Source organism: Dermacentor andersoni, chromosome 4 (genome assembly GCF_023375885.2).
Source record: "Dermacentor andersoni chromosome 4, qqDerAnde1_hic_scaffold, whole genome shotgun sequence".
Taxonomy (NCBI): domain Eukaryota; kingdom Metazoa; phylum Arthropoda; class Arachnida; order Ixodida; family Ixodidae; genus Dermacentor; species Dermacentor andersoni.
In genome coordinates, this window is record NC_092817.1 from 173208799 (window position 1) to 173222272 (window position 13474).

General features: G+C 49.6%; 1 protein-coding gene across 2 annotated transcripts in view; it reads right to left on the bottom strand.

Moving 5' to 3' along the window:
* The window catches only part of LOC126530682 (arginine kinase), an 87204-nt gene that overhangs the window by 2466 nt on the left and 71264 nt on the right, over window positions 1-13474 (bottom strand). The window contains exon 10 of one of the 2 annotated variants that reach the window (XM_055070719.2): window positions 7244-8304. The exons of the other annotated variant lie outside the window; for it this stretch is intronic. Within the exon in view, the coding sequence (XP_054926694.2) occupies window positions 7541-8304 (764 nt within the window). The 3' untranslated portion in view covers window positions 7244-7540. Of the gene's footprint in view, window positions 1-7243; window positions 8305-13474 lie in introns of those variants that run through there. 2 annotated transcript variants of the gene reach the window in all.

Sequence of the window (13474 nt, forward strand, 5' to 3'; positions counted from 1 at the left end):
AATCCTAAAGTTTCGACACCGGCCCAAGGAAAGTGTCATGATGATACGCTCTGTGTGTCCTCAGCTCGTGCCACGTACAAGGCATCAGAGTGCTGCTAACGGTGACGAAACGTCGTGGAGGCCCTGCTATGCACTACTAGAGTTTATCGATAGCTTTTATAAAACTGTATCCAGTAGACGATGCAATAAACATTATTATTATTATTATTATTATTATTACTATTATCATTATCATTATTACATGTTTGAAAATTAGTGAGGAGGAAGCCGGTACATTCGAGCTAACAGCTGTCTTTGCTGGACTAGGGGTCGATACTGTTCACGCCTGAAACCCCTCGCTTGAAGGTGAAGTACGGATAAGCGAAAACTCGTCCCTCGACGCGCCACCCTGCGATGCGCGACTTACTCGTGTGAACTAGCAGCAAGGCCAAAGAAATCGCGCGATACTTGCACAAAGGGAAGTATATTGTGTGCCGGTAATAGCAAACAATTGATAAGGACACTCGAGAAAACACAATGCGCAGTTGGTCAGGTATTACAAAATGTACACAAGTGCTCGACGTCCCAGTAGTATGCTCAGACCTCGGAGTGCTAATAAATAACGTAGAACAACGATCATGCCATAGCACCGAGGAACAATAAAGCAATTGAAATACTCGGCACACCACAGATAGTATTACGTTGAGGCACTTCCTGGCACCTCTTGTTTTGTCTTGTCTTGTCTCAAGATACTAACTCATACTCACTACGGGAAACTGGCCAAGAAGCAGGCGGTTTCAAGTAGGCTTATTAAAATTAAAACAAAAATAATATTTGAATATCAAAGCGTGGGTTAAGGGAATTTTAGACAAATACACTGTTAGGAATTTTGAGATATAATAATTTAAAATAAAAGAAGTGAAATAATAGGAATCATTTATAATTTTAGAAATTAAGCAAGGTACTTTTTATGTGTCTGTAATAAAACTGTACTTAGGACAGGTAGTGACTGCGGATCCAGATCATGAGACTGAAATAATCAGAAGAATAAGAATGGGCTGGGTTGCGTTTGGCAGGCATTCTCAGATCATGAACAGCAGGTTGCCATTATCCCTCAAGAGAAAAGTATATAACAGCTGTGTCTTACCAGTACTCACCCACGGGGCAGAAACCTGGAGGCTTACGAAAAGGGTTCTACTTAAATTGACGACGACGCAACGAGCTATGGAAAGAAGAATGATAGGTGTAACGTTAAGGGATAAGAAAAGAGCAGATTGGGTGAGGGAACAAACGCGGGTAAATGACATCTTAGTTGAAATCAAGAAAATGAAATGGGCATGGGCCGGACATGTAATGAGGAGGGAAGCTAACCGATGGTCATTAAGGGTTACGGACTGGATTCCAAGGGAAGGGAAGCGTAGTAGGGGGCGGCACAAAGTTAGGTGGGCGGATGACATTAAGACGTTTGCAGGGACAACATGGCCACAATTAGTACATGACCGGGGTAGTTGGAGAAGTATGGGAGAGGCCTTTGCCCTGCAGTGGGCGTAACCAGGCTGATGATGATGATGATGATGATGATGAATAAAACTGTAAACTGCGAGAAAAGCATTCTTGTGGCTGAATCCCAATGAAGTCACCCCAAAAGAAAGAATAGTTGGCGAGGTTAGCGATAGACCAAGTTGTCAAAATGAAATTTCTAAGAGGTTGTCTTAAAAATCGGCGGCACGAGAAAAAACTGCTCGGTAGATTCAGGTGCATTGCAAGAAGAACGCAGAGTGGACACAGCAGTACCATTCCTGCGCAAGTAAAAATTTAGAGGCGGAATGCGGCGTCTCAGTTTTCTAAAACAAACTTCAAATTGCCTTGAAGGACACCAGATATTATTACACGGGAAATAAAGACGGTGGAATTCAGAAGACGACGCTAAAACGGATTTTGCAGAATTTAGCGATACAGAGAAATTTCTGTACCTAGCCCCGGTGACATAGTTTGATGTCGGCAAAACAAATACGATAAGGCCATTGAGGGATGCTCGTGCGAGTGAATCGGTCATTTCATTTAAGTGCAACCCACGCTTTCCCGGTATCCAAAACGAGTAAACTTGCCCTAAGTACGGAGGAACCACTGAACAATATGTTCGCAGAATTCTTGAAGACGCGGTAAGTCCTGTGCATTCAGACAACGAGCCGGTCACAATAACAGCTAATGAGTCATTTAGGGAAGCTTTCGTAATGCTAATACAATCGCGAACAATTCTGCGGGAAATATGAGTGCGAAGTCGGGAAGGCGAAGAGAGTAAGACCATTGAAGAGATTCAGAAAAGGTCCCTACTTCTGCCTTTCGTTGTACATTTTCGGGCCGAATGGTTCTCCTCTTTCTCTTCTTTCCTTTTGATAGCCACATTACTCCCCCTTTAAGGAAGCTGTAATTTACAAAAGAAAGTAAACACCCCGATAGCCCAAAACCTATAGTCAGCACCATTCATCGCCGCCATGGCCAGCTTCGCGTCGTTTCTGCGAATATTTTATATTTTCGTTTCATGGGCAGCGCAGAGAGCATAAAATTGAGCATTTCATTCGCAGAATAATGCCTTTTTTATCGGCACACCATCAGAAACGCGGGCCAACACGTATAGGAATAAAGTTGCACTGAAGATTATCAGCCGGGATGCTGTTTCGGGAGGGCCTCGTGCAGGGCGACGACGGACCGCGACGCAATGCCGCGAGACAAATGACCGGGATCTAAAGAGGCCGACCTGAGAAAACAAGGTGCGGCAGATGTGGAAGACGAAATATTTTGACGCGAATTGAAGTGTCAAAAGCCGGCGTATGTCGCCCGTAGCAGCGCAACAGCGCCTGAATTCGCATTGCCATTGGCTGCGACGCCACGTCACGAGCGCTCATCGACGAATTGCAGAGAGGCCTGGGAATCCCTGCTGCGGAGCGAGGACCCTACTCCACAGCAACACGCCCTCCGCCTGGCGGAAGAAGCCGCGAAGTGTCAAGACCTCTTTGCTTGCTTCTAATCGCGGAGGTTCCGGCCCCGGTCCCCAAGGCCTGTGTGCCGGGGACGGGGAGTAGGGGCTTCCTTATCTCGCGGGTTACAATAAAGTTGCTATCATCATCATCATCATCATCATCATCATCATCATCATCATCATCATCATCGATGGAGTAGAGTGGGTGAAAGCGAACACCTGCTGCCTTGCCGGCTGCCCGATAGCGTGCCAGGTGCTGTGTGAGGGGAGAGTCAATCGCCGCGAGGCCACGTCCCCCTCGCACTCGGAAGCCAGTGCGTGGTTCGTATATATATATATCTCTCTCTGACCCTCACTGGGTTTAGCTGCCGCGCGCGCCTGGCGGCCTTGGTGGCCGCTGCTGCTTTCTCAGTCTCGTCGCGTAGGACGACGATGGCAGGCCGCATTGACACCGCTAGGTGCTGCTGCTGCTTGCTGGTTTGGGGAGCACGTACTGCTACGGCACGCTGCTCGCAGTGCGAAGTGGGAAAGACCGCTCAGCGCCGTTCTTTTGGACGTAATTGCTTTCGCGTTCACAACGCTAAGAGGTGCTTGGGCGTCCTCAGATTTCATTGAGATTTGGGGCCCTATAACGTAAAACTGTTCTAACATGTTTTCCAATCTCCTGACGTCAAACTTGCGTAAACGCCGACGCAAGCATCGGGCGGTGACCCGCAGAGTTTTCTGAATAGACCAATCAAACGCTCTCCTCGCTTATAGGAGGTCAGTTTTGTTAGCTTTAAAAACGAATAACATTGAGCGGCTTTTCTCATCTAACTCACTGACAAGAGGCGAGGAGCACGCTCAAGTGGAGAGGGATTCGATGGGGCCGAGCCAGTGCACCGAAAATCGATAACCGGATGAAGAGGATAGTGCCGGCGTCTGCGATTGGTCCGCTTCCCCTAACATGGCTTGAGGTGGCTGGTCGAAAATCGCGGCGGCATGCAACGGAAGCCCAAGAATGACGCTAAAACGGAGCCTCAGCAAAGAAGAGTTGGCAGAGCGAGTTCGTAAACGTTCCCAAAATGCTTGAAAACGTTACACGACCACGCAAAAAGGTTTATTGTACGCAAATAAATCCATGCCCTCAGGCAGATGCGAGTAGCCAGTGCCTGAGCGATCAGCGGCAGCCTCTTTTATTCCTTTCTGAACGGGGCAGCCTGCGGCTATTCAGAAAAAAAAATCAGTTTTGTTCGGCACATTATTGCATCTTTAACGCGTACACGTCACTTTGACGTGTGAATTTCGCGGTTTTATGACGTCGCGTGACAGGCGGGGGAAGTGGGTGCAGCCAAAACCCTTTGACCAATAGCCCACAGTTAATGGCTAAAAGGCGTCGAATGAGAAATAACTAGTTTTTTTTTTGTTTGGTCCAATGATGCATATGATGATAGCAACTTTATTGTACTGCCGGATAAGGAGGCCCCCTACTCCCCGTCCCCGGCACACAGGCCTTGGGGACGGGGGCCGGGACTTCCGCGATTAGAAGGAAGCAAAGAGGTCTTGACTCTTCGCGGCTTCTTCCGCCAGGCCGATGGCGTGTTGCTGTGGAGTAGGGTCCTCGCTCCGCAGCAGGGCTTCCCAGGCCTCTCTACAATTTGTTTCCTTTAGCCCCTGGGGTACGCGTCATATCAGATGGGGAGCTATTGCGGTTTTCGTGAAGTCTCGTGACAGACAGGCGAAATGGGGGTGGTTCAGAAAATTTTGGTTGCAGTTTGAAAGTTTGAAAGCTGATTGCAGAATTGGAATAGAAAAGTTTGGAATAGCTTTACGTTATAGCGCGCTTGATTCGGGGCATAGTGAAAGCAGGGAGAAGGTGGTAAAACAAAATTATTTTCCTATTGTCTCTACTGCGATCCCCCCCCCCCTCATTCCTCCACCTGCTGGCGTTATACGTAGTTCCCGATACACACAGCATCACTGACACTACAAATAACAAAAACATATTCTGACTCGGGGTTCTGATAGAAAGAGTGAAATAAATATCCGTCTTCAGTAACATTAATGCGCTTAGCTTTCTCGCGTAACTAACCTGCGATTTTTCGGACATGTCTAACCGTTTAATAGGGGTCCATTCAGAATATAATACAGTCTAAAACAAAAGTAAAAAAGAGCATAGTGGTGCGGCACCACCATGGCACGGTGGAAAGGGGAACGTTCTCGCATTTTTTTCGCATGACAGCTATCGTTTGCAGGCGCTGTCGTTTGAGACGCCGCGCCTCTGGTCGAAGACGCTGCACGGGGTTTCGAACAGGTCCCGAGGAAGGGATGTTCGAGGTACCGGTTGGCACCCCGTACGGGTAAGACACGGTGGCAAGTGGAGCGCCATGCATAACACAAAGTGCAACATGGTGCCACAAATAATCTCCGCCTAATGCATTCTTCGGTATCAACCGTGGTTGGTTGTTTATGGTTGCTTATATATGTATATATATTAAACGGGCTGCCTTAATGTACAAAAGAAACAAGACAAGCAGAACGAGACACGATCCAGGCACAGGGCACCGAGGACACCGATGAGGACTGCCCAGGCATACGACGCATTCGGGAACCCTTGTTCAGGTTGTCTGACCTCTGCAGTGACCGGCATGCTGAATTCAGCAAGTGAGGGGATTCAAGATGAGCGCCATTGCAGAGCTTTACTGGACTTCCTGCTCGATGCGGCGTTACATTGAGATTTACAAGCCTTCAGCCATTTCTTTGTCTGAGAATCGATTTTCTGTGACAGCAGCGGCCTCTTGCGGCGGACGTCGCTACCTTCTCGCATGCAGGAGCTTCGAGGTGGTAGTTCTTGTTGACCACAAATACGGCGCGAGACACAACACATCGTCGTCTTCGTCCGCTACACTATTGCCTGCTGCGACTCCCGAAATGCACGCACAGGCGCCGCCATTCCCAGAGTTGGCGTGGCACGCAAATCGTCGCGGAAATCGTAGAGTCAATTGGCTCCATAACTGGCTCGGTAACCAATGCTCCGAACTGCACGTTGTCGCCAGCGGACTTTTTGTATACAGTCGTCGCGGCGCCTTGCAAAGTTTCGTTTTCTCTTCGTTGTGTTGACGCCACTCTCCTGCTACTTCTCCGGGACGTTGTTCTCGTTCGCGCTAAACAGATTGTAAAGCAGCCCACGCTCACTGTCGCGAATGCAACTGTCGAATGCTCTTACACGACCAAAAGTCTGCACACGTGATTTCCCATACCAAAATCGCAGGTCTCTGGCATAGACTTTGCAAACGTTACTATAGGGGGCACTAGTGCCTATATACGAGAGCTCCAAGTAAGGTGCTTCGGCTAGCATAAAGCATGGTGTGGAGTTCACCATATTTAGTAATCATCATACGTATGACTTCAAAATGGCTTTGCGACTTTGCGAATTGGTCGTTTTGAACAAAAGATTGCGGCATGAAAGCAACAGTTCCTTATGATTTTGTATGTATGCAGATACATATTGCCTTGTGGCTTTTGGAAAACAACGGTTGCTTGAAAACGTAGATAGATAAAAATTAAAGAATAGCGCGACAGGAAGGTCTGAAGCCACAAGCAGAAGCTTAGGCAAATACATGTACTACCCATTATTGTCATGGCAGCTGAAATATGGCAGCGCCGCAGTTCTCTCTAGTGAATTGTTTGTAGTAGAACATATGGCTTCGGCTTCTGGTACAGACATGCCATGCCGGAACGCCTCTAGCAAAATGTTATTATATTTTGCTTGCTATGTCGTACTTGCGCGTCATCCATGTTTAAGTTAAGGTTCGAATCTGTCCCATGCTGTTCTGTACACTGGTGTATCAGCGATAAAGTTGATTAGCGGAGCCAGTGACTAAGGTTGATGTACTTTGTAAATGCTCTACCACTAAGCTCGAACTTTCTGTGCTGCTTGACTTGTTTCGCTTCTGATACACCTACAACTCGTGAGGCCGGGACCAACTATGTCACACTGTGCGTAACACCAGGGCTTGTGTTCGGGAACAAAGAAAAAAAAACTTTCTGGCGCTAGAACTTTTCGTTGGAGCACAAGCCGGCCGGTCAATGGCAAACAGCACTTGCGAACAAAAAGCATCTTGTGAACTCGGACCCCAGTTACCTTTCACGTCTTTCGATCGGTGCCTTCAGTACCGAAGAAAACTCTCGCGCATGTGGATTGCACACAAGCCCTGCGACGAAAACCCTCCTGCTCTCTGTTGACTCCCGCGGCCGTCATGATTTCTTTTCTTCCGCATGAGTTGCCACGCGGCATAACGTCAGTATGAAACAAAACACAGACGTGATTTTATTCGCGGAAGAAAGCAAATTTTCCCAGCGGGAGAAACGAACGTCATGATTCAAAGGTCAACACATACTTTCGCAAGGTTTGCTTTAGATCGGCGAAAGTGGACGCGTTCAGTGACACGCAAGCCTTCGTTGGTCCCGTGGTCTCAATTTCGGTGCGCCACCGCAAGCGCCACGCGCCTGCTGCGGCGGCGTTCAGCTTCCTCCGCGATTCGCCGTGGTTTCGCGAAAATACCTGCGTAACCTGCGCGGCCGGCACATCGTCTCGGCGTGCTACGCGGGACGCGGTGGAGGTGGCGGCGCCCCGCCGCCACCCGGCGATCCTCCTGGCGGTCGAACGCCTGGGGAACCGCCGGGAGCAGCGCCGGCTGGTGCGATGGGCGATGGTCCCGGCGGTCGAGCGCCTGGGGAACCGCCGGGAGCAGCGCCGGGTTGTGCGAAGGGCAATGCTCCCGGCGGTCGAGCGCCTGGGGAACCGCCGGGTGGTGCAAGGGGCAATGCTCCCGGCGGTCGAGCGCCTGGGGAACCGCCGGGTGGTGCGAAGGGCAATGCTCCCGGTGGTCGAGCGCCTGGGGAACCGCCGGGAGGAATGCCGAGTGGTGCGATGGGCAATGCTCCCGGCGGTCGAGCGCCTGGGGAACCGCCGGGAGGAATGCCGAGTGGTGCGATGGGCGACGGAGGCCTGGGTGACGAGCCCGGTGCTAGTGGCGCCGCTGGCCGTGGCGCGGCCGCTGACGGAGATCCGCCTGCACCTGGCGCAGCAGGTGGCGGCGCTGGCGATGGCGCGGCCGCTGACGGAGATCCGCCTGCGCCTGGTGCAGCAGCCGGCGCGGCCGGTGACGGAGATCCGCCTGCGCCTGGGGCAGGCGGGCTGGGAGCGGCCGCCTCTTTGCTCATGAGCTCTTTCTCCAACTTGATGAGTTCGAGCACGCCGTCCTGCATCTCTTTCACGGCCTGGAACTCGGTGAGACCCAGGCGCCGCTTGTTGGAGATGTCGTAGACGCCGCCTTCGCTATCCGTGTGCTCGCCACGGGTGCCTGGAGTGACGCGCGCGAGTTCGAGCGCAGAGCTGTGTCAGGAGGAATGGCCTTGCGCGCTAGGGCGTACTGAAGATTTCTTCCGTCTTGTGCTCTGGGACTTCGCGCTGTCGCTCGCCCCGGCCGTTCACGATATATGCGAAAATACCGCGGCCACCGTGCACGCATACATCGGCAGAAGGAAAGAGACGCGAAGCTAGATAATGGTGAGAATTCGAGAAGGGAGTAGGATTGGGCTTGTTGGTGAAACATGCTTTAAAAGTATGACTACGACTATGACAGGCGCATTTCTCTGCTGTCCTTGCGCTGTTATAAAGAGTGAGAGATCAGTTCCGGCCAATGGGTTTCTCACTGGCTAGTGGGAAATCTGTTGCCACCACCTGTGGAAGCTTCTGCAATGACGCTGTGATATACATGAAAACACCGAAGGTTCTGCTTGTTCTAACGCGACAGCGTTAAGGAGCTCGTGTCGCAGAAAAGCCGGTGTCGTCGGTGTCGGCGTCGGCGGCGTTGGCCGTGAGCGATAAATACCAGAAGGCACTTCATAAATAAAAAAAAACAACTTGCAAGATGAGCTGGTGGGAATTGAACCACGGTCTCCGGAGTGTGAAACGGAGACGCTACCACTCAGCCACCAGTTTTTTTTCTTCTTTATTACCGGCTTGGCAAGTACATACAAATATTGTCAAATAAAACGTCGCTTTATACGACGTTTTAACATTCGGTTTTATTTCACTCAGCCACCAGTTCGCTCCTTCAAAACGGGACAAAATCGCCTCTAGTGAATGCGGTGTTGCCTTAGAAACGTGCCGTAGAAAGCTATACTGCGGTATATATCGGTAATTATGACCATGTAATTTACAGAAGGCGCAGTTTCACGAGTAGCGAAGTACGTTTCCGCTACATTTCTTCTGCGCTCTGCGCACACGCAGAGCCATCTTGCGGCAAACACAAAAGACCCCCTCCTCGCTATGTACGGCGCTGCCCCGACACGTGGCGCGCCACTCGCCCCATGATACCCTTGATCGCGTCCGCCTGCATGGCGCGTCGGGGCCCGGCTATCTGTGCCGATCGCGACGTTTGGCTGGCGTAGCGCGTTTGAGTAGGCGGTGCGAACGGGGTGCGATAACGCTATCGCGTTCCACTCTTGAAGGCGAAGCTTAGGCGTCCTCCAAATTTTTGAATGTGGGTTCCCTATGAAGCTTTCTTGAAGTAGGCCTTCCTAACAAGTCCTGGTTCTCTCGCAATAAAATTTTGCTTGAATGGTCATTACGTTGAAAATCCCACGGGAACCCACGGGATCTCCATGGCGTCGCGACCGTGTCCATGTTATTCTGTTGCATGTATGACTATTACGTTCGTACCTTAATCTTCACGGAAAGTTTGTTTGGTGTGCAGTAGCTTAACAAACGCAGACCCATGTTTTTAGCGACGGTGCAACGATGTAGTACTTTGCGGCTGCGTCAATATAAACCATACAGCAGCTTGAACAATGACGAGAAAAACAGTGATAAGGTACAAAAACTGTGAAGTAATGCCAGTGCCAATAATACCAGTGCCAACGAAATCATTCGAGCCGTATTAGGCCGCTCAACCATTTCTTCCCAACGACTGATGCCTGCGTGGCGCCAGATTTGCTTGACGTAACGCTTCTTTCTTGGGAGAAGCGTGTTGCCTGCCACTAAAAAATGTTGGCAGAGTTTGTTTCCGCAGTTGCCATAGGAAAAAAAAAGAGTTATGTTCGCTCAGTGCAAAGGTAGTAGCAACCGCGTGGCCGCGCATGTTTTGTTTGGTTAGTATTAGCACTTTCTTAGCAAAAGTCACTGATCGTTGTCACGTTATCGCCTATAACTGATGCGCTTGCAACATTATATTGTTGGTAACCCTTAAGTCCATATTAAAATACGTGGCCTAACGTTTCCAAGCAACTCACGAGTTACGTGAGCAGGTGTAATGCACGTGTGGCTCTAGGCTAATAATGGACTACGCGGATTTCCTAAGAAGGAGCTTTATGTCCTGTTTCAGTAGTTACGTGCAGCACTGTGGAAGCTACAGGCTTCATTGATCAATAGGGGAGGCGAACACATGTTGAAGGTACCCTTCCGATCCCTGTCGTCTGCTTGTGGAGAGCGCTGCAGCGCCGGCGGCGGCAGCATCTGATAAGACTGTAACTGCGCAGCGAGATCAGCTGTTGTGATAGCAGTCGTAAAAAATTCGTTCCATGTTCGCTCTAACGGCAAAAAAGTCGAGCTTTTTCAAAATATCTTGAGACATGCAGGAGGAGGAGAGTTGCAGAGACTTCGGAAGCGGAGGGTTCAGAAGGAGCACTCGGCCAGCGAGTCGCACGGGTGGCGGCGCCTTTTCTTGATCCCTTTTGTAACATCTACTTGGACAGGGTGCGCTCGCTCACATTCGTTAGCGCAGCCGTTTCCTTAATTTGGATTCGTGCACGTATACTGCGCTCCTTCCGCACTGTTCCAAGCATGTTCAACGTCAACTTAATCGTTCCTATCGCGCAGAAGAGCAGCTTGGAACAATGTACCACGCAATTAAGTCTGTGGAAGCCATTTTTACGAGGAACGAAGCGCTGCCGAAGATGGAGTCCTCCGCGGTGTTGCGCCTGTGCCGACTACACAAATGAATTTAGCCATGGTCAAATCAATTAATTGTTTGTGCTTTTATTGCGATAGCAACTATACGGACACTCCAGGTGCATTTCTGCCGTCGCCGTGCGGTTCCGCAGAAAGTCAAAAGGCGATAAAATCGTCGACGCGCGCCGTATGCTGTATGTGTGATTGAAATTGTGCGAGGGTGAGACGGCGCACGCGTTTCAATCTTGCGCACGCAAGAGAGGAAAGCGGGGAGGCAGCGCGCCGTTTACCGTCGCGCGCCGTTTTCCGTCGCGCGCAAGGCTTCGGGGTGAGGGTAAAAGGGAGGGACGCGTTCTACTCCGGGCGGCGGCGCTCGCTCGCCCGGACCGTTGTATCTTGACAAGCCATCGGCGACAGGGACGGACTCCGCCACGCCCTGTGTTTTCGCGGCTTAGTTCGTGCTGATGTGAGACGCAGCACGAAGGTCAATTCGCTCGCTGTTGCTGCCGCGCTTCCTCACTCTAGCGTTTCGACAGCGAGTTTCCGCGGCTATCGAGGGAGATGTGCTCATGCTTGCATGCGCGTGCGTGGCACCATGCTTCTTAGTTTAGTTATCATAGCTATGTTTACAAGTTTATACGACCGACAAAACTGTTCTTCTTACTTCGTATAGCTGTCCGCTGATTTACTATGACAATCGATGCTACGCCTTTCGGGCGAGACTGCGACTTTGTAAGTGCCAATAAATGTCTGCACGGGAGCGCTGCATCAATTTTCCTGTGCTTTGCACGCTTTCATTCGAACAAATCGAAAACTCTGTTATCAGTATCATAGAGCTTCAGTCAATATTTTATTAAATAAGGATGCAAAATCGCGCAGTAAACCAGCTTGAGGTCTGCAGAAACGCTTCCAACTAAGCACCTATCGACAAGATCACTTGTCAAGGCCGTTTATCTGTCCGACGGTTTTCGAACTGTGGCACTACATCTCGCTGCGCAAGAACCTGCGCTCGCGGGTCGCGTAGCCTTGGCTCTTCTGCACGGAACTACTGAAAGAGTATAGCTCGGGGGCTCTTATCTAAATACATGGGAGAGGGAAAATAGTTTTTCTCTGCGACGATGGCACAGACTTTGATGAAGTTTGTTGTATATAAAAGAAAAGTTGAAATATGGTAATTCTTGGTAGCGAACTTTCAATTTAGGCCGTGGGTTTTTAAATAAATATGGTTGAAAATCGCCAATTTTTAGAAAACGAAATTATCAAGTTGACAACTCTGTAATTCAGCAATGAAAGACGATATCACAATTCTGTAAATTGCATCCAATAGTCCACCGAAAGAGGACAGAAGTGTTGTATTATACATGGATCTGAAGCAGATGACTAATTTATGAGTAGGACTATTGCAAAACCCCTGTAAACAATGTAGCAAATTGACGCAAAATATAAATTGATAGTTAAATCTGTCCATTTCGACTGCTATAACGGATATAGTCTACAGAACTGCGATAAGTGTCCTTGGTGCAGAGCTACGAATCTGTAAACTTCCTGCTTCTATTTTTTTCACACTTACCAATTTATGAAAATTCCTTTTAAAATATTCAAACCTTAAATCAAAATTCTGCTTGCGACAGTCACTGCAGTTTAACTCTATCTCTCATATGCAACAGATTTCATTAAACTAGGCCCAGTGGTTTTCTCAGAAAAGCGTTTCTGTGTTTTACGTGCATTTGAATAAGCGGAATCGGAGTTGGGCTGCAGTTAAAGATTCCTCTTAACGAGCGCTAAATACATGGTTGCACGATCGCTACTGCGTTCCAACCGCATTTACAAGAGCTTTTACGGGACATTCGTATCAGATTCTGGCAAGTCTATTACAAAGTTTCGAATTTTCGCCATTACAGCCGCATTGGTGTGGAATACGGATACGGCGACGTGGGAACAGGAGTCATTCGATGGAAGCGAAATGCAAGAAAAATAAAACATTCCGCGTACTTAGATTTAGGTGCACGTTAAAGAACACAGGGTGGTCAAAAATTAATCCGGAGTGTCACACTACGGCGCAGTTCATAATGAGGTAGTGGTTCTGGCACGTAAAACTCCATTTTTTTTTTCTCAACAGGGGTCACTCGTACACTGCGCAATATGACACCATCTAAATTCAATTAGCAACGACACTGCTCGTCACGGGCTCAAGAAGTTATTAGATGATTCTGCTGCTGTCTCCGTCGCTGCAGTGTGTCTGCTTTGCGGGCACAGGTTTGTCCGGCAGAAATGATACTTCGTGAATGTTGGTCGTGATGGCTTGCCCGCGGGCCGTGACCCAGCGCGACGATGTTGCTCGACGAAGAGTTCTCCGCGAGGGCGAGTGTGCTTGCTCTAGGACGCGATGACTGTAACCTCATCACTCGACCGCACAGATGGCGCAGCGCGGGCCGTATACGGTTCGTTTATACCAGCTACAATGAGCAGCACTTGCGTTAGCAACAGCGGTGCAGACAAGGCAGCGCAAGCTGGTATAAGAGCGACGCCCGCTGGTTGACGAAGGCGAGACAAGGACAAGGTGCCGGCCTTGTCGGTTA